We start from the raw sequence: 23,314 nt of genomic DNA on the forward strand, positions 1-23,314 counted from the left end.
GCCTCCAAATGATATGTTCAAGTTGCAATTCCTCGTACATATGAATATGACCTTATTTGGAAATAGAATTTTTACAGATGTAATCAAGTTAAGAGGAGGCCATAAGGGCTAAGTGAAGAGTGAAAAGTGAAAGTGTTAGTCGTTCAGTTGTGTCTGACTCTTTGTGACCCCATGGACTGTAGCCTGCCAGGCTTCTCAGTCCATGGAATTCTCCAGGCAAGAATACTGGAGTGAATTGCCATTCCCTTCTTCAGAGGCTCTTCCCGACCCAGGGATCAAACCCAGGTCTCCTGCCTTGCAGGCAGATTCTTCACTATCTGAGCCACCAGGGAAGCCCTTAAGGGCTGAGAGCAGGTCCTAAATCCAGTGACTAGTATCCTTATCAGAAGAAGAGAGAATACACAGAAACAGAGAAGGCCATGTGAAGATGAAGGCAGAGATTGGAGTGATGCAGCTACAAGCCAAGGAATGCCAAGGATTCTTGAGAGCCACCAGAAGCTAAGATTTTGGCCTTCTGGCCACCAGAGCTATGAGAGAATATATTTCTATTGTTTTGGGTCAACCAGTGTATGGCGATTCTTTACAGCAGCTCTAGGAAACTAATACGGAGGTCTCTCTCAGTCCCTTACCACTTGAACCTCCCCACAGGGCTACCTTATGACATGGCAGCTGGCTTCCCCAAGTGAGTGGTCCAAGAAAGAAAGAGCGTATGAGAGAACACCCAATATGAGAACCGCAGCCCTTTATAACCTCGTCTCAGAAGGGACATTCCATCACTGTTGTGGTTCACACATTTAGTCTGCTGCTGCTGCCAAGTCATTTCAGTCATGTCTGACTCTGTGCAGCCCCATAGATGGCAGCCCACCAAGCTCCCCCATCCCTGGGATTCTCCAGGCAAGAACACTGGAGTGGGTTGCCATTTCCTTCTCCAATGCATGAAAGTGAAAAGTGAAAGTGAAGTCACTCAGTTGTGTTCAACTCTTAGTGACCCCATGGACTGCAGCCTACCAGGCTCCTCCATCCATGGGATTTTCCAGGCAAGAGTACTGGAGTGGGTTGCCACTGCCTTCTCTGACACATTTAGTCTAGCCCACCCTAAAGGGGAGAGAATTACACAAGGGTGTGAATATCAGGAGGCAAGGATCATTTAGAGTCATCTTAGAGGCTGCCTAACACAATGCTAGGCCCTGATGATGGTTTCCAGATGTTCATGCCCTCATGGAAAAGATGAGGATATAAATAGACATATGCCATTCTAAGTGTTAATTGTAGCAAGGCAGTTAATGAAAGGATTTGGAATTGGACAGTGCTGGGTTTTAGGCTTGACTCCATTACTGGACAAGCCATTAAACCTTTCTCAGCCTTATACTTCTCATCTGTATAAATGGGAAATAATATTATCTATCTCTGGAACTTCCCTGGTGGCTCAGCAGTAAAGAATCCACCTGCCAGTGCAGGAGATGTGAGTTTGATCCCTGGATTGGGAAGATCCTCTGGAGGAAGAAATGGCAACCCAGTCCAGTATTCTTGCCTGGAGAATTCCTTGGGACAGAGGCGCCTGGTGGGCTGCAGTCCATGGGGTCGCAGAAGAGTTGGACACTACTTAGCAACTAAAACAATGACAACAATAATGCTAAGTAACCAATAAAACAAGATAATTGGTGTTAATGAGATGACATATTTTAAAAATATAACTTCTTTGTTAATAGTGTCTAAAACCAATTAAGATATCCTGGTTTCAGATAATCCGTAAGGTGCTTATTCATCCATGGAATTTTAGAGTAGGACTCCCCCCTCCCCACTAGTAACATAACAAAAGACAAGAGAATTGAAGAATTTAGGGGAATATGTTGGTGTAGAGGGCAGAAATAGCTTAATCTCGTTAGTCTAATATAACAAGATTGCTTAGTTTATTTCTCAAAGGGTTTTATTTCTCATGTCTTTCTGTTTGCTTTCCATTTCCAGGTCAGAAGGCCAATCAGACATTTTACATAACCACATTACTCATCATTCCGGTCATCGTTGCAGCCGCAGTCATTGTCCTTCTGCTGTATTTGAAAAGGTAAGGCAGCTGCTCAGGCAGGCTTTCTGCTAGCCTGGCTACTATTCTTTGTGGGTGTGTTTGATGTCTGCCCAGTGTGTTGGCAGCATTTTGGCTATACCTGGCTTTTGGTAGGATGGTGTGGCAAGTATTACTGTGCCCATTTTCTAGTGAGGAAAGTGTTAGTCTTCCAAGGTGCTGCTCAGGCAGTGCTCTGTTTGTACAGTTTTAGAATGTTGATAAGACTTACATTCACTCAACTCCCTAAAACACCTAATTTGTCAACCGTTAGTTGCTAGCTCATAAGTTTTAGAAGTGGAGATCATTACCAATTAAATGACTTGTCTAATGTGAAGGCAAAATGAGTTGCTACTTAATGCTATAGGATAAAGTACTTCAAGTTCTAAGACATGATACTCATTCTTGGAGAATTTTTTACTTTCTTGATTTCATCATAGGGACTAGTCTGGTGCTATTATTTGCTCTTTCAGGAAAATACCTAAAGTTGGAATAAGTTTACTAAGCTGGTTCTAGAATCAATATTTTATCATTATTTCAGTATTCTTTAAACATGCATGTGTTGAGTGCCTATTTATGTGCCAGCTAAGTTCATTTCAGTTGCTCAGTCATGTCTGACTCTTTGCGACACTATGGACTGCAGCATGCCAGGCTCCCCTGTCCATCACCAACTCCCAGAGCTTGCTCAAACTCATGTCCATTGAGTCAGTGATACCATCCAACCATCTCATCTTCTGTCATCCCCTTCTCCTCCTGCCTTCAATCTTTCCCAGCATCAGGGTCTTTTCCAGTGAGTTAGTTCTTCACATCAGGTGGCCAAATTATTAGAGTTTCAGCTTCAGCATCGGTCCTTCCAATGAATATTCAGGACTGATTTCCTTTAGGATTGACTGGTTGGATCTCCTTGCAGTCCAAGGGACTCTCAAGAGTCTTCTCCAGCAGCACAGTTCAAAAGCATCAATTCTTTGGTGCTCAGCTTTCTTTATAGTCCAACTCTCATGTCCATACTTGACTACTGGAAAAACCATAGCTTTGACTAGATGGACCTTTGTCGGCATTATGTGCCAGGCACTATTCTAATTGCTAGAGCTGTGGTGCTGAACAGGACAAAATCCCTACCTATGGGTTCACATAGTGAGTAGTAAAGTTATAGAGTTGGGCTGGGGAGAAAGGCTAGGAAGTGATATGAGGCTACTCTTACATGGAATGCCAGGGAAGGCCTTCTCTGAGAAAGTGACATTTGAAGACAGACTTAAAGGAGTTAGCCAGTCAGATATTCAAAGAAAGAACAGTCTAGGCCAAAAGAACAGCAAGTGCAAAGGTCCTGAGGATGGAATGAGCTTAGTGTGTCTTGTTAGCGGAGAGCATACAAGGGGGAGAACAAGAGGATATGAGGCAGGAGAGGCTGGCAAGACTAGATCATGTAGGCTGTGGCATGGAATTTAGATGTTATCCTAAGCATGATGGGAAAATATTAGAGAGTTTTAAGCAGGAGAGGGATGTGATTGGATTGACTGTCATAAAGGATCGTTGTATTGTTGAGTGAAGACTTGACTTGGACAAGAGTAAAAAGCAGATAGACCAGTTGAGAAACACTGTAGTGTTTGGGTGGAAAGATGAGAATAGTGTAGGCCAGGAGGTTTGCAATGAAGGTAGTAAGAAATATTCTGATGCAGGATTATTTTGCGGAGAAAGCAATGGCACCCCACTCCAGTACTCTTGCCTGGAAAACTCCATGGATGGAGGAGCCTGGTAGGCTGCAGTCCATGGGGTCGCTAAGTTGGACACGACTGAGCAACTTCACTTTCACTTTTCACTTCCATGCATTGGAGAAGGAAATGGCAACCCACTCCAGTGTTCTTGCCTGGAGAATCCCAGGGACGGGGGAGCCTGGTGGGCTGCTGTCTATGGGGTCGCACAGAGTCGGACACAACTGAAATGACTTAGCAGCAGCAGCAGGATGTATTTTGAAGATGAAATTAATAATAGCACTTGCTGATGGCTGCTTGTTTTTGGAGGTTGTAGGAGTAATTGAGGATTCAAGGGATAACTCTTAGATTTTTGGCTTCAGCACCTGAGTGAATATTGCAGCCTTTTACTGAGATGGGGAAGATTGGGAGGAGATCTGACTTTAGGGAAAAGGTGAGGACTTCAGTTTTGAACATGATAAGTTTGGAATGCCTATTAAATATCCAGGTAGAGATGCTGAATCATTACCTGTATACATGAGTATACAGGAGTTTAAAGAAGAGGTTTGGGCCAGAGTTAGAAATTTGGGAGTCCTCAGCATATAAACAGATTTAAAGCCCTAAGACCAGAAGAGAGTGCTCATAAAGTGAGGGAGATAAAGAGGACAAAACACTGAACCCTAGGACACATCAATATTTAGAGACCTAGGAGATGAGGTAGGTGCATCAGAGGGTACTGTTGGATTGGCCAAAAAGGTCGTTTGGGTTTTTCCACACCATCTTACAGAGAAACCTGAATGAACTTTTGGGCCAATGTAATACTATCAGATGCAAAAACAGAATTCAGACAAAACGGTAATTCAAAAAAATACATGCACTGCTATGTTCATAACAGCACTCTTTACAATAGCCAAGACATGGAGACAACCTAAATGTCCATTGATAGAGAAATGGATAAAGAACATGTAGTATATTTATACAGTGGAATATTACTCAGCTATTAAACAATGAAATAATGCCATTTGCAGCAACATTGATGCACTGGGAGATTATCATACTAAGTAAGTCAGAAAGAGAAAGACAAATGTCATATGATATCACTTATATGTGGACTCTAAACTGTGACACAAATGAGCTTATTTGTGAAACAGAAATAGAATCACAGACATAGAGAATAGACTGATGGTTGCAAGGGGGAGGGGTGTGGGGGAAGGGATGGATTGGGAATTTGGAATTAGCAGATGCAAACAATTATGTATAGAATGGACAAATAATAAGGTCCTACTGTATAGCATAGGGAACTATATTCAGTATCCTGTGGTAAACCATAGTGGAAAAGAATATACGTTTATATGTATAACTAAGTCACTTTGCTGTACAGAACTAATTAACACAACATTGTAAATCAACTATACTTCAATTAGAAAAATTGAAAAAAAATTTAAAATAGAAGACGAATTAGAAAAAGAAAAGAAAAATTAAAGAGGAATGTCCCCTGTTCTCAGATTTTTTTAAAAAAAATTATAAACAGCAGGCTCCCATGTGATCTGTGATAAGTAAAACACCATTATTATTTAAATGATAGGGTATAACACACACACACACACAGGCCCACACACACAATTATAACTATGTGAGGTGATGGATATGTTAATTACCTTGATTGTGATGATCTTTTCACAATGTACACCTACATAAAACTCACTTTGTACACCTCAGATTTATACAATTTTTGTTTGTCAAGTATACCTCAATAAAGCTGGAAAACCCGCACTTGATACTCTTGAGACATTGATTTCTCAGCCTGCTTTAGAAATTTCTTCACAACTGCATTATCACTAAAGATGACTTGTGTACCATGTCTTTTGTCTAAGCCCTCTTTTAATATGGCTGTATTTAAGAGGAACATTTCTATGGACTGGAAGATTTGATCAGAAATGTCCCTGTTTTCTTAAAGGCTCAAGATCATTATATTCCCTCCAATTCCTGATCCTGGCAAGATTTTTAAAGAAATGTTTGGAGACCAGAATGATGATACCCTGGTAAGTACTGACTCTGTGGGGTATAAAATTGATTTTTTGAGGGGAGGCTATAGGATTAAAAAAAATTTTTTTTTTGGTAAAATATACATAACATAAAATTTACCATTTTAACCAGTTTTAAATATACAGGTCAATGACATTAAGTACATTTACAATGTTGTTGGACCATCCTCAACCATCCTCACTATTTCCAGAATGTTATCATCATCCTAAACAGAAACTGTACCCATTAAACAGTAATTCTCCATTCCCCTCAACACCTGATAACCTCTAATTCTGCTTTCTGTCTCTATGAAGTTGCCTAGTCTAGGTACCTCATATAAATGGAATCCTACAATATTTGGCTTTTTATGTCTGACTTCTTTCACTTAGCATAATGTTTTCAAGGTTCATCCATGTTGTAGCATGGGTCAGAATTTCATTTCAAGATTGGTTATTTTAAAGTACATTTTGTCGAAAAGATTAAAGAGCTGATTTAAAATGTTGTATCTCAGGCCTAACATAATATTTAAGAAATCCCCAGAATACTTCACCCAGTTTGTATTGCTGGGCTTCATTCTCTCTCTGGGGAAGAGAATGTATTTGATCCAGACATGCAGGGGGAAGAGCCTCCTTTATGAAACTAAACTGATGGGTAGGTCTTCTGACTCTTGGATAATCTTTCAAATTTAATTTGGGGAAATATAAACATAAGATAAACAGTCAAAGGGCTTCCCTCATGGCTCCATGATAAAGAATCTGCCTGCAACGCAGGAGACACAGGAGATGCGAGTTTGATCCCTAGGTCAGGACAATCCCCTGGAGGAGGAAATGGCAACCCACTCCATTATTCTTGCCTGGAGAATCCCATGGACAGAGGAGCCTGGTGAGCTATAGTCCTTGGGTTGCCAAGAGTCACACATGACTGAGCTACTGAGTACACATGCATGCACACAGTTGAAATCGATTTTATTCATGCTATTGCCTGGAAAGCTGGCCTCAGAAGACATGGAACTAGAGCAACCTCTTACCCCCCGAACTGTTAGAGTTAGGTGGCTACAGATATTCCTGCTGGAATTTATGGCTGGGAGAGCTAAGACCTTGTGGGAACAAAAGAGTTTGTGGTTTCTCTGATAAACACATTCACCCAAATAAGATAATAAAGACACTAAATAAAATAAATATCAATATTATTGTGTGTATCTTAAAGTAATCATTTCAGGCATAAGACACTTAATTCAGGGAAATAGTAGAACATAGTAGATAATAGCTTGTGCTCTGGAGTCAGATTGTCTGGATTCGGATCTCTGCTGTGTCATGTACTATCTATTTGACCTTAGGTAACTTCCTTAACCTCCCTGTGTCTCAGTTTTCACACTTGTAAAGTGAAGGTAATAATAGGTGGCACTAGCAGTAAAGAACCTGCCTGCCAGTACAGGAGACATAAGAGATGTGGGTTCGATCCCTGGGTTGGAAAGATCCCCTGGAGGAGGGCATGGCTATCCACTCCAGTATTCTTGCATGGAGAATTCCATGGACAGAGGAGCCTGTCAGGTTACAGTTCACAGAGTTGCAAAGAGTCAGACATGACTGAAGCAATTTATCATGCATAATGTTATGTGGATTAAATTAATACATAGAAACTCCTTAGTGTGCCTGGAAGTTGCTTTATAGGTGCTTAGTAAATATTAGTGCTTGGGGCTTCACAGGTGGCTCAGTGGTTAAAGAACCTGCCTGCAATGCAGGAGACCTGGCTTCGATCCCTGGGTCGGGAAGATCCCCTAGAGGAGGGCATGGCAACCCTGTCCAAAATTCTTTCCAGGATAATCCCATGGACAGAGGAGCCTGGTAGGCTACAGTTCATGGGGTTGCAAGAGTCAGACATGACTCTTGTATTAACTTATTAGTTAACAACTAAACAACCACAACAAATGTTAGTGCTTAGTATTACTATTGATAATACTTTCCATTTCTCTTTAATGCCCAAACAGTTCTTGTAATAACGGGTGGTTCACAGTGGCAGTGATGCTACATGGCTAGGGAAGGAAGGCACAGAGGCTTGCATGCTGTCAGAGGAGAAGTCATCTGGATCTTTTTCACCAAATCAGGGTCATAGACAGTGGGTAACTCTGCTATATAGGGCACCACTAGGCAGGGAGATCCAGAAGTCAGCTGCCTAATGAAGGGCTCATATATTGTGACCGAGGTGGCTGTGGCAACCAGTGGTTCTTCACCTTTGAGTCACAGTTGACTGGAATGCTTGTAAGAATATAGAATCCTGGGCCCTGTCTCGAGAAGTTCGAACTCACTGGTCTGGGATGGTTCCCAGGAATCTGCGTACTTAACAGGAGCCCAACAGTGATGCCTCTCCTGGCAAGATCATTCACAGACCACACTTTGAAAATCACTGTTACCGATATTTTCCTTAGGATTACCCCTGTGTCTTCATTTTGCCAGCTGCTGTGATAGATGCTGGAGGCTAAGAATTGTGCAAGTATTCTAATAACACCTGTAACCAGCGACTAGCAGTCTCCCATGTGTACACAGTGTATTCAGTGCTCCATCTTCACACCCACCCTGTGGTGTCAGTGCTCTTAGTAGCATTTTGTAGATGAGGAATTGGAGCCTCAGTGAGGTTAGATAACTTTACTGTAGTCACACAGCAAGGAAATAATAAGGTGGGATTTGACCAAGAAGTGTCTGATTCTAGAGTTCTCTCTTTCCACCATGCTGCAGGGCCTTTTGTAAGACAGGATGTTTGTCCTCAAGAGCCTCACAGTCTCCTTAGAGTTCTGTGTGGTAGAAATACTGGGTTGGGATAGAGGAGTTCCCAGAAATAGATTTGGAGTCACATTTTGGTTGGTCTCTATGAGAAGGTAGTAGGAATATCATTCTTTGGGGGGGGGGGGTTTGTTTGTTTGTTTGTTTTTAAGTTTATTTATTTATTTTAATTAGAGGCTAATTACTTTGCAATATTGTATTGTTTTTGCCATACATCAACATGAATCCTTTTCATTGGCATGGCCAATGATGCTGATGCTGGGAAAGATTGAAGGCAGGAGAAGGGGACGACAGAGGATGAGATGGTTGGATGGCATCACTGACTCGATGGACATGAGTTTGAGCAAGCTCCGGGAGTTGGTGATGGACAGGGAAGCCTGGCATGCTGTACTCCATGGGGTCGCAAAGAGTCAGACATGACTGAGCGACTGAACTGAATGATTGGCCTGGCCAAAAAGTTTGTTCAAGTTTTTCTGTAAGATGGGATGGAAAACCCTAATGAACTTTTTGGCCAACCTAAATAGTTAAAATTGGAGTAGAGTTGATTACAGTGTTGTGTTAGTTTCAGGTGTACAGCACAGTGATTCAGTTATACATGTACATGTATCTATTCTTTTTCAAATTATTTTCCCATTTAGGTTGTTAGGTAATATTGAGCAGAATTCCCTGTGCTATATGGTAGATCCTTGTTAGTTATCCATTTTAAATATATCAATAGCAGTGTGTACACATCAATCCCAAACTCCCCAATCTATCCCTTTCCCCTACCCTCCCTGCCCCCGGTAACCATAAATCTATTCTTTAAGTTCGTGGTCTATTTCTGTTCTATAAATAAGCTCATTTGTATCATTTTTTTTTAGATTCTGCGTATAAGCAATATCATACAATATTTGTCTTTGTCTGACTTACTCCCAGACAATCTCTAGGTCCGTCTAAATTGCAAATGACATTCTTTTTAATGGCCAGGTAGTACTCCATTGTATAAATATACCACATCTTTTTTATCCGTTCCCCTGTCAATGGACATTTAGGTTGCTTCCATGTCTTAGCTACTGTAAACAGTGCTTCAGTGAACACTGGGGTGCATATATCCTTTTGGACCATGGTTTTCTCCAAATATATGCCCAGCAGTGGGATTGCTGGATCATATGATAGCTCTGTTTTTAACTTCTTAAAGAATATCCATACTGTTCTCCATAGTGGCAGTACCAATTTACATTCCCACCAATGGTGTAGGAGGGTTCCCTTGTCTCCACACCTATCATTCTGACAACAACCTGAAGGGAATGAATTAGAGACAGGAAGTGCTATCACAGTTGCAAACTGATAATCTAGTCCTGAATTTGTCCCACAGATGTTTTGTTTGGCCAGTGTAGTGTATTTAAAATTTTTAAATTTGGGATCTTAAGCAGGGCATGGACTACCAATTCATCTCAGGCCCTACCATTCCCAATTCCCACTGTGGTTTCACACATTGGCCTAACATGCTAGACCCCTGAAAGGCATTTGAGTTTGCTACCACTCTTAGCAGAATGAAGACAGTCAAAGTGCCATGACACAAATGCCCAATGTCTGTGAAAACGTGTTTGGACTCACTGATATATACGAGACATACAACCAAAGATATATGAATTTCCAGCTTATTACGTTTCTAAAAAGTGATAATATCCAGTGTTAACAAATGGGTGGGGGACTGGTACTCTTCACACACCACTGGTGGGCCTGTAAAATGCCCTTCTTTCCAGAGAGCAACCCAATAAAATGTAATCAGAATCATCTTCAATCTTATAATTATTTCTTTAGGAATTTATTTTAGGAAAATAATCCAACAATGACATAAGGATGGCCAATGCAGATTTTGTTTCTAACACAAAAAATTAGAAGCCAAGGAAACATCAACAGTCAAGAATAAGTTTTTTAACAAGTTAGGTTTTCAAAGCATTTAGTGTCCTAACAAAATACTTATGACATAAGTATAAAAAACGTATCATAAATGTGTAGAGTATTACAATCCTAATTTTTATAAAAATTCATCAATATATACATAGAACAATGAGTGGAAGGAAATAGGTCAAAATAATCATCTCTGGGCAGAAAGATTGTGGATAATTGATATTATTTTGTCTCTCCCTCTATGTTTCTGAAATTTCCAAATTGCCTGTAATGAGCATGTATTACTTTTATAATAAAAAGAAACTCCATACAAGTCATTAAGGGAAAAGAGAATATCATGGTCATCCAAGCCTGTGAGATAATAGGGATTCGAACTTAGGTGGTAGCAGAGGCAATTGATGCAAAAGACATTATTAAAGGGAACTCATTATGACTCAGTGACTCTGTGTGGGTGATGAAAGGTGGTGAGAGTAAAAAATAATTTCAGGGTTTCAAGTCTGGGTGATAGAGTGAATGATGATAACATTGACAGCAAAATCAAATCAATTATCTTTCTCAGAGATGGGAAAATTGCTTTTTTTCAATTTGCTGTCTAGAGGATAATATGTTGTCCCGATGAGTCAGATAATTCTATAATTTAGTGAGGCGGATACACTGACAAGATGGACCACTAAAAGCATAAGATGTTTTTGTTTGTGGTGGCTGCAGACCATTAAATAAAATCAGTGTTAAAACTAAAAATATAATAAAAGTGCCAGGCAGGGGAAAGGATAATAGAACAAATCTCCATGTTTGCTTTTTAACTGGATGACTAATCTACTTTCTCTACATGACAATAATCCTCACAAACTGAACTGCATATACTAGCGGAAAGACTGTCATTTTACTTCTAGAACCATTGAATTATGGAATGAATAATTACAGCATGAACATTGCCCGAGAGGTCATCTAATGAGGTATATGTTTACATGTTTAGTTGCCTTTAATTATAAATTTTCAAAACTCTAGGTTCTGGTCCAGGCCCTCACTTTTAAGATGGAGACACTGGGGGCCGTGGAGAAATTTCTCAAGGACTATCACATAGACAGATAATTCCAGAACCTGCACTAAAAGTCACTGTAGCCCAAAGTGACCAGCTTCTAATTCCAAGAAATAATCTATGCCCTTTCTAAACACTTTCTTCTTCCATGCTGTACCATCAGTAGTGGTACTTAAAATGCATTTAGGTGTGGCTACCAATAAATTAAATCTTCTGTATAGTTTTCCTTAAGGTTTCTAGTGTTTTGACAATGTTTTGTTTATCACTGTAGTAACATTTTGGCCAACAGCATTTTTTCCTGTTGCTTTGCTGTTTTCCCTTTCTCTGTGACTAATTGGGCCACTGGCCATATTTGGGGGTGGGTGCTTTGCAGAGGGAATTGCTTTTCTTCTGCATCTGCATTTCTTTTCATCCCTAAAATATTATCTATTCTTCCCCTGCTTCTTGGAAACCAATTTTATTTTCAGTCCTGTGCCAGTTTTGAATTCCTGATTAGAAAACAGCCTTTTTAACTTGAAGTTGACTTCCAAATACTGCTGAATTTTTTGTATCTTTAAAAGCTAAGATCACTTCTTAAATAGCCAAAATAGCATGGCCTCACTTTAAAAATGATTATGTCCTTAATATCATCTAATACGGACTTACCAGGTAGCACTAGTGGTAAAGAATCCGCCTGCAAATGCCAGAGACATAAGAGACGCAGGTTCGATCCCTGGGTTGAGAAGATCCCTTGGAGAAGGAAATAGCTACTCAGTCCATTATTCTGCATTGGAAAAGGAAATGGCAACCCACTCCAGTGTTCTTGCCTGGAGAATCTCAGGGATGGGGGAGCCTGGTGGGCTGCCATCTGTGGGGTTGCACAGAGTCGGACACGACTGAAGCGACTTAGCCAGTATTCTTGCCTAGAGAATCCCATGGACAGAAGAGTGGGCTACAGTCCATAGTGTCACAAAGAGTCGGACACAACTGAAGCGACTTAGCATGCATGCACATCATCTAATGCTCAGTCCATATTTCAATCTTTCCAGCTGTCCCAGGTATCAGGAGACAGATAATATCCAGTTGTCCACCCATAGTGAGGCTAAGATCGACCACTGTATTTAAGATGATAAGAACATGTCCCCTCTTGCCATCTACACGTTGCCTCCCCTTGCCACTGGAAGACAATCTGTGTGGTGTTATGTTAGCACCCTGTCAACTCTTCAGCTGATGCTTTTTATTGGCCAGTTAGTATCCTTGCTTGATTCAATAATCTCATTAGTGGTTGTGAAATGATGATGATTTTTCCCATCTATCATTTAATCTACATTTCTAAGCTGACACTTTCCTATAAGCACTGCTCTCAATTATCAGCTAGGCTCCTTTTAATTGTTCTGGAATTCAGTTTCTGCTAGAAAGGCAGGAAATGTATTTAATTCTTTCCCTTTAATTATCAATTTTTAAAGTGAGGGTTTGAATTGATAACCACCTCAACGGATATCAAATTAGTCCCCTCCATACCACATTCAGCTAGTTCTTTTTAAGCTACAGTGATTTGAAGGCATGGGGATTTATGATTCATATTGTACAATTTTCTATTGTGAATGTTGCTCTGAAAAAGACAGAGGCACGTAATCCGTTGACTTTCACATACAAGTCCAGTGTTTTGTGTGATGCTAAGGTGCATGAAGCCCACTTCACCCCTGTGGGTAGTTCACTGCAGGAAATAACTAAATCTTGAAAGTACTCTTCAATTGAGACTTGATGTTCCATTATTCTATGACTTTTGTTTCTTTCTTTAAAAAAAAATATTGTTACATACATGTATTTTTCTAGGATGACTAACAACTAAAAATTAGTTGTGTTCACCACCCAAACACCTGTTATTTTTTCACCTAGGATGTTGTTCATCTTTGGCCATTATTCTGTTGTTGATTATCTTATTTTAAAAATCAATCGGGTAAGAATTGAGTTGTGGACTGTAATTTTGTGGATTTAGGTTTTTTCTACAAGTAATTTCAAAATTACACTGACATATAATTGGATAATAGGTCAGAGCTTTTGCTTTTGTCCCTTTAACCTTATGTGAACATATTCGCAGACATAGTGCTCAAAGGCCCTGATGCTGATGATGGGTAAAAATGAGAGTAATCAAAGTTTCAGGAATAAAAGAAGACAATTAAAAAATTAATATATTTTTAGAAGCCATTTCTGCTGCAGTGTGCACATTGCTTTTTTCCTGTCCAGCACAGTTTAAGCATTGAGTCTAATGAGCAGAAACCAATGAAAATGTAATATTCAGGTTACTTTTTTTTTAAATTAAAATCATTTTTACTGTCATCCCTTGGTATCTGTGGGGATTGGCTTTAGGACCCCCTCAAATACCAAAATTCATGGATGTTCAAGTCCCTCATATAAAATGGTGTAGTATTTGCACGTAACCTATGAATATCCTCTGGAGGACTGACTGGACTTTTACCAGTAAATGGAAAAATAGTAACAAAAATAGTAATAACAGTTCATATTTATTGAACTTTTGCTATGTGTCAGATACTTGTCCAAGTCTTTCCTTCATTAATTTGTCCCCCTTCTGCAGTAGGTTTTATCTCCACTATACAGATGAAGAAAATGAAGCACCAGAGGGATTATGTGTAACTCATTTGAGGTTACACAGCTGCTATCTAGCAGAGCTAGGATCTCAACTAACAAGTGTTAGAGCTGGGATCTGAACTCAGGCATTCTTATCTTCTGGTCCACTGTTTTTATTTGGCAAAACTAATACAGTTATGTAAAGTTTAAAAATAAAATAAAATTAAAAATATATATATATATTTCTTTATTTTTTTGACTGTACTGGGTCTTAGTTGCAGCATGTGGGATCTTCGATATTAGTTGCAGCATGTGAACGCTTAGTTGTGGCATGTGGGATCTAGTTCCATGACCAGGGATCAAACCCAGGCCCCTGGCATTGAGACTGGGGAGTCTTAGCCAATGGACCACCAAGGAAGTCCCCTCCAGTCCACGCTTTTATTTTTTATTTTTTAATATAAATTTATTTATTTTAATTGGAGGCTAATTACTTTACAATACTGTACTGGTTTTGCCATACATCAACATGAATCCACCATGGGTGAACACGTGTTCCTCATCCTGAACCCCCCTCCCACATCCATCCCCATACCATCCCTCTGGGTCATCCCAGTGCACCAGCCCTGAGCATCCTGTATCATGCATCGAACCTGGACTGGTGATTCGTTTCACATATGATATTATACATGTTTCAATGCCATTCTCCCAAATATCCCACCCTCGCCCTCTCCCACAGAGTCCAAAAGACTGTTCTTTACATCTGTGTCTCTTTTGCTGTCTTGCATACAGGGTTATCGTTACCATCTTTCTAAATTCCATGTATATGTGTTGGTATAATGTATTGGTGTTTTTCTTTCTGACTTATTTCACTCTGTATAATATGATTCAAATGTATTCTTTTTAATGGCTGAGTAATACTCCATTGTGTATATGTACCACTGCTTTCTTATCCATTCATCTGCTGATGGACATCTAGGTTGCTTCCATGTCCTGGCTGTTATAAACAGTACTGCGATGAACATTGGGGAACACGTGTCTCTTTCAATTCTGGTTTCCTCAGTGTGTATGCCCAGCAGTGGGATTGCTGGGTCGTATGGCAGTTCTATTTCCAGTTTTTAAAGGAATCTCCACACTGTTCTCCATAGTGGCTGTACTAGTTTGCATTCCCACCAACAGTGTAAGAGGGTTCCCTTTTCTCCACACCCTCTCCAGCATTTATTGCTTGTAGACTTTTGGATAGCAGCCATTCTGACTGGCGTCAAATGGTACCTCATTGTGGTTTTGATTTGCATTTCTCTGATAATGAGTGATGTTGAGCATCTTTTCATGTGTTTGTTAGCCATCTGTATGTCTTCTTGGGAGAAATGTCTGTTTAGTTTTTTGGCCCATTTTTTGATTGGGTAGTTTATTTTTCTGGAATTGAGCTGCAGGAGTTGCTTGTATATTTTTGAGATTAATTCTTTATTTTTGCTTTTATTTCCAATATTCTGGGAGGTGGGTCATAGAGGATCCTGCTGTGATTTATGTCGGAGAGTGTTTTGCCTATGTTCTCCTCTAGAAGTTTTATAATTTCTGGTCTTACGTTTAGATCTTTAATCCATTTTATTTTTGTGTATGGTGTTAGAAAATGTTCTAGTTTCATTCTTTTACAAGTGGTTGACCACTTTTCCCAGCACCACTTGTTAAAGAGATTGTCTTTTCTCCATTGTATATTCTTGCCTCCTTTGTCAAAGATAAGGTGTCCATAGGTGCATGGATTTATCTCTGGGCTTTCTATTTTGTTCCATTGATTGATATTTCTGTCTTTGTGCCAGGACCATACTGTCTTGATGACTGTGGCTTTGTAGTAGAGCCTGAAGTCAGGCAAGTTGATTCCTCCAGTTCCAATCTTCTTTCTCAAGATTGCTTTGGCTATTCGAGGTTTTTTGTATTTCCATACAAATTGTGAAATTATTTGTTCTAGCTCTGTGAAAAATACCATTGGTAGCTTGATAGGGTGGAGAAGGCAATGGCACCCCACTCCAGTACTCTTGCCTGGAAAATCCCATGGACGGAGGAGCCTGGTGGGCTGCAGTCCATGGGGTCGCTAAGAGTCGGACATGACTGAGTGACTTCACTTTCACTTTTCACTTTCATGCATTGGAGAAGGAAATGGCAACCCACTCCAGTGTTCTTTCCTGGAGAATCCCAGGGATGGGGGAGCCTGGTGGGCTGCCGTCTATGGGGTCACACAGAGTTGGACATGACTGAAGCGACTTAGCAGCAGCAGCAGCAGCTTGATAGGGATTGCATTGAATCTATAGATTGTTTTGGGTAGTATACTCATTTTCACTATATTGAGTCTTCCAATCCATGAACATGGTATATTTCTCCATTAGTGTCCTCTTTGATTTTTTTCACCAGTGTTTTATAGTTTTCTATATATAGGTCTTTAGTTTCTTTAGGTAGATATATTCCTAAGTATCTTATTCTTTTTGTTGAAATGGTGAATGGAATTGTTACCTTAATTTCTCTTTCTGTTTTCTCATTACTAGTGTATAGGAATGCAAGGGATTTATGGGTGTTGATTTTATATCCTGCAACTTTACTATCTTCATTGATTAGCTCTAGTAATTTTCTGGTGGAGTCTTTAGGGTTTTCTATGTAGAGGAACATGTCATCTGCAAACAGTGAGAGTTTTACTTCTTCTTTTCCAATTTGGATTCCTTTTATTTCTTTTTCTGCTCTGATTGCTGTGGCCAAAACTTCCAAAATTATGTTGAATAATAGTGGTGAAAGTGGGCACCCTGTCTTGTTCCTGACTTTAGGGGAAATGCTTTCAATATTTCACCATTGAGGATAATGTTTGCTGTGGGTTTGTCATATATAGCTTTTATTATGTTGAAGTATGTTCCTTCTTTTCCTGCTTTCTGGAGAGTTTTAATCATAAATGGATGTTGAATATTGTCAAAGGCTTTCCCTGCATCTACAGAGATAATCATATGGCTTTTATTTTTCAATTTGTTAATGTGGTATATTACATTGATTGATTTGCAGATATTGAAGAATCTTTGCATCCCTGGGATAAAGCCACTTGGTCATGATGTATGATTTTTTAATGTGTTGTTGGATTCTGATTGCTAGAATTTTGTTAAGGATTTTTTCATCTGTGTTCATCAGTGATATTGGACTGTACTTTTCTTTTTTTGTGGCATCTTTGTCAGGTTTTGGTATTAGGGTGATGGTGGCCTCATAGAATGAGTTTGGAAGTTTACCTTCCTCTGCAATTTTCTGGAAGAGTTTGAGTAGGATAGGTGTTAGCTCTTCTCTAAATTTTTGGTAGAATTCAGCTGTGAAGCTGTCTGGTCCCGGGCTTTTGTTTGCTGGAAGATTTCTGATTACAGTTTCAATTTCCATGCTTGTAATGGGTCTGTTAAGATTTTCTATTTCTTCCTCGTTCAGTTTTGGAAAGTTGTACTTTTCTAAGAATTTGTCCATTTCTTCCAAGTTGTCCATTTTATTGGCATATAATTGCTGATAGTAGTCTCTTATGATCCTTTGTATTTCTGTGTTGTCTGTTGTGATCTCTCCATTTTCATTTCTAATTTTATTGATTTGATTTTTCTCCCTTTGTTTTTTGATGAGTCTGGCTAATGGTTTGTCAATTTTATTTATCCTTTCAAAGAAAAAGCTTTTGGCTTTGTTGATTTTTGCTATGGTCTCTTTTGTTTCTTTTGCATTTATTTCTGCCCTAATTTTTAAGATTTCTTTTCTTCTACTAGCCCTGGGGTTCTTCATTTCTTCCTTTTCTAGTTGCTTTAGGTGTAGAGTTAGGTTATTTATTTGACTTTTTTCTTGTTTCTTGAGGTATGCCTGTATTGCTATGAACCTTCCCCTCAGCACTGCTTTTACAGTATCCCACAGGTTTTGGGTTGTTGTGTTTTCATTTTCATTTGTTTCTATGCATATTTTGATTTCTTTTTTGATTTCTTCTGTGATTTGTTGGTTATTCAGCAGCTTTTTGTTCAGCCTCCATATGTTGGAATTTTTGATAGTTTTTCTCCTGTAATTGACATCTAATCTTACTGCATTGTGGTCAGAAAAGATGCTTGAAATTATTTAAATTTTTTTGAATTTACCAAGCCTAGATTTATGGCCCAGGATGTGATCCATCCTGGAGAAGGTTCTGTGCGCACTTGAATAAAAGGTGAAATTCATTGTTTTTGGGTGAAATGTCCTACGGATATCAATTAGGTCTAACTGGTCTAGTGTATCATTTAAAGTTTGTGTTTCCTTGTTAATTTTCTGTTTAGTTGATCTATCCATAGGTGTGAGTGGGGTATTAAAGTCTCCCACTGTTATTGTGTTATTGTTAATTTCCCCTTTCATACTTGTTAGTATTTGTCTTACATATTGTGGTGCTCCTATGTTGGGTGCATATATATTTATAATTGTTATATCTTCTTCTTGGAGTGATCCTTTGATCATTATGTAATGTCCTTCTTTGTCTCTTTTCACAGCCTTTGTTTTAAAATCTCTTTTATCTGATATGAGTATTGCTACTCCTGCTTTCTTTTGGTCTCTATTTGCGTAGAATATCTTTTTCCAGCCCTTCACTTTCAGTCTGTATGTGTCCCTTGTTTTGAGGTGAGTCTCTTGTAGACAATATATATAGGGGTCTTGTATTTGTATCCATTCAGCCAGTCTTTGTCTTTTGGTTGGGGCATTCAACCCATTTACATTTAAGGCAATTATTGATAAATATGATCCTGTTGCCATTTACTTTATTGTTTTGGGTTAGAGTTTATACACCCTTTTTGTGTTTGCTGTCTAGAGAAGATTCTTTAGCATTTGTTGGAGAGCTGGTTTGGTGGTGCTGAATTCTCAGCTTTTGCTTGTCTGTAAAGCTTTTGATTTCTCCTTCATATTTGAATGAGATCCTTGCTGGGTACAGTAATCTGGGCTGTAGGTTATTTTCTTTCATCACTTTAAGTATGTCCTGCCATTCCCTCCTGGCCTGAAGAGTTTCTATTGAAAGATCCTGTTATCTTTATGGGAATCCCCTTGTGTGTTATTTGTTGTTTTTCCCTTGCTGCTTTTAATATTTGTTCTTTGTGTTTGATCTTTGTTAATTTGATTAATATGTGTCTTGGGATGTTTTGCCTTGGGTTTATCCTGTTTGGGACTCTCTGGGTCCCAAACAAGGAAGTTTTCAACTATTATCTCCTCAAGTGTTTTCTCATGGTCTTTCTTTTTGTCGTCTTCTTCTGGGACTCCTATGATTCGAATGTTGGGGAGTTTAACATGGTCCCAGAGGTCTCTGAGATTGTCCTCATTTCTTTTAATTCGTTTTTCTTTTTTCCTCTCTGATTCATTTAGTTCTACCATTCTATCTTCTACCTCACTAATCCTATCTTCTGCCTCCATTATTCTACTATTTGTTCCCTCCAGAGTGTTTTTGATCTCATTTATTGCATTATTCATTATATATTGACTCTTTTTTATTTCTTCTAGGTCCTTGTTAAACCTTTCTTGCATCTTCTCAATCCTTGTCTCCAGGCTATTTATCTGTGATTCCATTTTGGTTTCAAGATTTTGGATCATTTTCACTATCATTATTCAGAATTCTTTATCAAGTAGATTCCCTATCTCTTCCTCTTTTGTTTGGTTTGGTGAGCATTTATCCTGTTCTTTTACCTGCTGGGTATTCCTCTGTCTCTTCATCTTGTTTATATTGCTGTGTTTGGAGTGGCCTTTCTGTATTCTGGCAGTTTGTGGAGTTCACTTTATTGTGGAGTTTCTTCGCTGTGGGTGGGGTTGTACAGCTGGCTTATCAAGGTTTCCTGGTTAGGGAAGCTTGTGTTGGTGTTCTGGTGGGTGGAGCTGGATTTCTTCTCTCTGGAGTGCAATGAAGTGTCCAGTAATGAGTTATGAGATGTCAATGGGTTTGGAGTGACTTTGGGCAGCCTGTATATTGAAGCTCAGGGCTATGTTCCTGTGTTGCTGGAGAATTTGTGTGATAGGTCTTGCTCTGGAGCTTGTTGGCCCTTGGGTGGTGCTTGGTTTCAGTGTAGGTATGGAGGCATTTGATGAGCTCCTGTCGATTAATGCTCCCTGGAGTCAGGAGTTCTCTGGTGTTCTGAGGATTTGGACTTAAGCCTCCTGCTTCTGGTTTTCACTCTTATTTTTACAGTAGCCTCAAGACTTCTCCATCTATACAGCACAGTTGATAAAACATCTAGCTTAAAGATGAAAAGTTTCTCCACAGTGAGGGACACCCAGAGAGGTTCACAGAGTTACATGGCAAAGAGAAGAGGGAGGAAGGAGATAGAGGTGACCAGAATGAGATGAGGTGGAATCAAAAGAGGAGAGAGCAAGCTAGCCAGTAATCACTTCCTTATGTGCACTACACAGTCTGGATCACTCAGAGATGTTAAGGAGTTTTACAGAGAAGAAAAGAGGGAGGAAGGAGACAGAGGTGGCCAGGAGGATAAAGAGGGGAATCAAAAGGAGAGAGACAGATCCAGCCAGTAATCAGTTCCCTAAGTGTTCTCCACCATCCAGAACACACAAAGAGATTCACAGAGTTGGGTAGAGAAGAGAAGGGGGAGGGAGGAGATAGAGCCGACCTAGTGGAGAAAAAGAAGAGTCCAAAGGGGGAGAGAGCAGTCAAGCCAGTAATCTCGCTCCCAAGTAAAAATGGGTACTGAAGACTGGGTTCTTAAAGGTACAAAATTGAGAATAAATACCAAAAAGCAAAGATCAAAAATCTAGAGTAGAGGTTGGAATTTCAAAAATACAATATTAAAGAAAAAGAAAAAAAAAGTCACAAACATTATAAAATATATACATAAGAAGTTTGCTTTTAAAAAATAGGTCTCTCTTTTTTTTGCAAAGTAATAGTAGGTTATAAAAATGAAAATTAAAGGAGTAGTAGAGGACTTAAAATAGAACAATTTTGTTTAAAAAATTAAAGAATGATAGTAAAAATATATCTAGAACTTTCTCTGGTGGTGTTGTGGGCAGTGTGGGGTCAGTTCATTTTCGGGTAGTTCCTTGATCTGGCTTATATTTCTCAAGATCTATAGGCCCCTTCCTATGTAGTTTGGTGCTAACTACAGGATCTTAATCTATTGCACCTGTTACTTCCAAGGAGGTTCCCTCTGTTTTAGCTTCTTCTGTTTGCTGATCTCTTCAGTGTCTAATTTCCGCACTGGCACAAGGGGGCGGTGGTGGACACTTTTTTAGGCTCACTTGTTCAGTCATGCTGTGGGGAAGGAAGGACCCTGCAAAAAAATAACGCTGGCATGTGCTTGCAGTGTCTCAGCCACATTGGGTTTGCCCCCGCTCACGGCGTGTGTGCTTTCCCTGTCTATACTGCTTAGGCTCTAGGTTGCTTTGCCGGGAACTGTCTGAGGCCAGCCCCAGCTTGTATGCACTTCCCAGGTCTAAGCCACACAGGTTCAGGTACTCGGGTAGTCCTCAGAGGCACAGACTCGGTTGGGCCTGCGTTTTGTGCCCTTGCCAGGTCCAAGCAGCTCAGGTGACCAGGTATTTGGTGAGTGCGGTAGCTGAACTTATCGCCTCCCCTGTCCCTGCCTCTTGGTTTTCTGGGTGTACAACCAGTGCACCTTCTCAGGCAGATGTTGACCATCCAGAATCCCAAGAAGTCTTGGTTAGCAACGAAGCCTGCTTGCAGTTTGGTAGATAATGCCTCTCTGGGGCTGCATTTGCCCCCTTCCGGCTCTGGCTACCCTCGTCTGCCTGGCACTGGAGGGGGATTGCTGGTCTGCAGCTGGCTAGCTCTGCTCGGTCCTTTGTTCTGTGAGCCGGCCTGGCAGTGTCTCAGGTTAGGGCTTTTCACGTGGTAGTTATCCCACAATCTGGTTTTCTATCCCAAGTTAGTTCCTTCAGATTGTCCTCAGGGCATTCAGGCCCAGTACTTACTCTAAGCAATGCAGCCCAAGCCTCCCTGCCCAGCCCCTGCTTGCTCGTGGTGAATGCAGGCATCTGTGCTGCTTCTCCGCTGGGGCAGTTACTGTTGGGCACGTAATCTGTGGGGTTTAATTATTTATTTATTTTTCCTCCTAATTATGTTGCCCTCTGTGGTTCCAAGGCTTGCCACAGACTCGGCAGTGAGAGTGTTTCCTGGTATTTGGAAACTTCTCTCTTTTTTAAGACTTCTTTCCCAGGACAGAGCTCCGTCCCTACCTCTTTTGTCTCTCTTTTTATCTTTTATATTTTTTCCTACCTCCTTTCAAAGACAATGGGCTGCTTTTCTGGGTGCCTGATGTCCTCTGCCAGCATTCAGAAGTTGTTTTGTGGAATTTTCTCAGAGTTCAAATGTTCTTTTGATGAACTTGTGGGGGAGAAAGTGGTCTCCCCGTCCTATTCCTCCGCCATCTTAGGACCGCCCAGTCCACGCTTTTAACAAATCATATTATATAACATGTTTTAATAAAATGCTCACATCTTTATTTGAATTTAACAGAAGAGAAAGAAACAGGTGGAACTGAAGGAATTTCTTAACTTTTGACAAAGCTATAAAATAATTTTTAATGATTATCAAATATAGCAAATTTTCCATATGTTCTTCCCATTATCTCCCCATTCTTGAAGTTGTCCAGTATCTACATGTCCAATGCATAAGGTCATTATGTACTATATTTTCTCCATTATAGCCCTTTTTAGTCTTAATTCTGTATGGTATGTATTTGATGCTAACTCCCAGTCTTTCTGTTGATGTCGTTCCAGTAATTTTGGTTTTATGAAGCACCAAAAGTTTTCTCAGGATTCATGAGACCAACATTTCCTAAATTATTTACACACTGATGGAGTTTCCTTCATTAATAATTGAAAGTCATTCTAGCTAGATATAAAATCCTTGGCTTACATGTTCTTGCCTTGGGTGTCTTAAATATGTCATCCATTTTCTTCTGGCATAAATGTTGTCAAAGTCTACTGACAATTCTCTCTGTATTGAAACACTTGGTCTTTTTTGCCTGGTTGTCAAAAGACTTTTTTCCTTCAAGTCTAATAATTTTATTAGGATATGTCTTGGTGTTAGTCATTCTGGGTTTATTTTCCAAGGTATATAGTGTGCCTTTTCAGTATGTAGTTTCAAATCATTTTTTAAAATTTCAGTAAAAATTTGTTTGCTTATAGACTTTGTTATTCTGTCCCCTTATTTTATTTGCCTGTCTTCTATGTTTGTCACATCCTTTTGATAACTTTCTTTTTGATTATTTTAATCTCATTTCTTTTTTTTTTTTTTAGTTTTCTTTTT

At 39.7% G+C, this 23,314-nt stretch overlaps 1 protein-coding gene across 2 annotated transcripts in view; it reads left to right on the forward strand.

Moving 5' to 3' along the window:
* Window positions 1-23,314, forward strand: part of IL13RA1 (interleukin 13 receptor subunit alpha 1) — a 76,806-nt gene that overhangs the window by 37,357 nt on the left and 16,135 nt on the right. For both annotated transcript variants that reach the window (XM_025276423.3, XM_025276422.3), the window contains exons 9-10: window positions 1,966-2,062; window positions 5,705-5,789. In XM_025276423.3, coding sequence (XP_025132208.1) covers window positions 1,966-2,062; window positions 5,705-5,789 — 182 coding nt within the window. The remainder of the gene's footprint in view (window positions 1-1,965; window positions 2,063-5,704; window positions 5,790-23,314) is intronic.

The sequence above is a fragment of the Bubalus bubalis genome, chromosome X (genome assembly GCF_019923935.1).
Source record: "Bubalus bubalis isolate 160015118507 breed Murrah chromosome X, NDDB_SH_1, whole genome shotgun sequence".
Taxonomy (NCBI): Eukaryota; Metazoa; Chordata; class Mammalia; order Artiodactyla; family Bovidae; genus Bubalus; species Bubalus bubalis.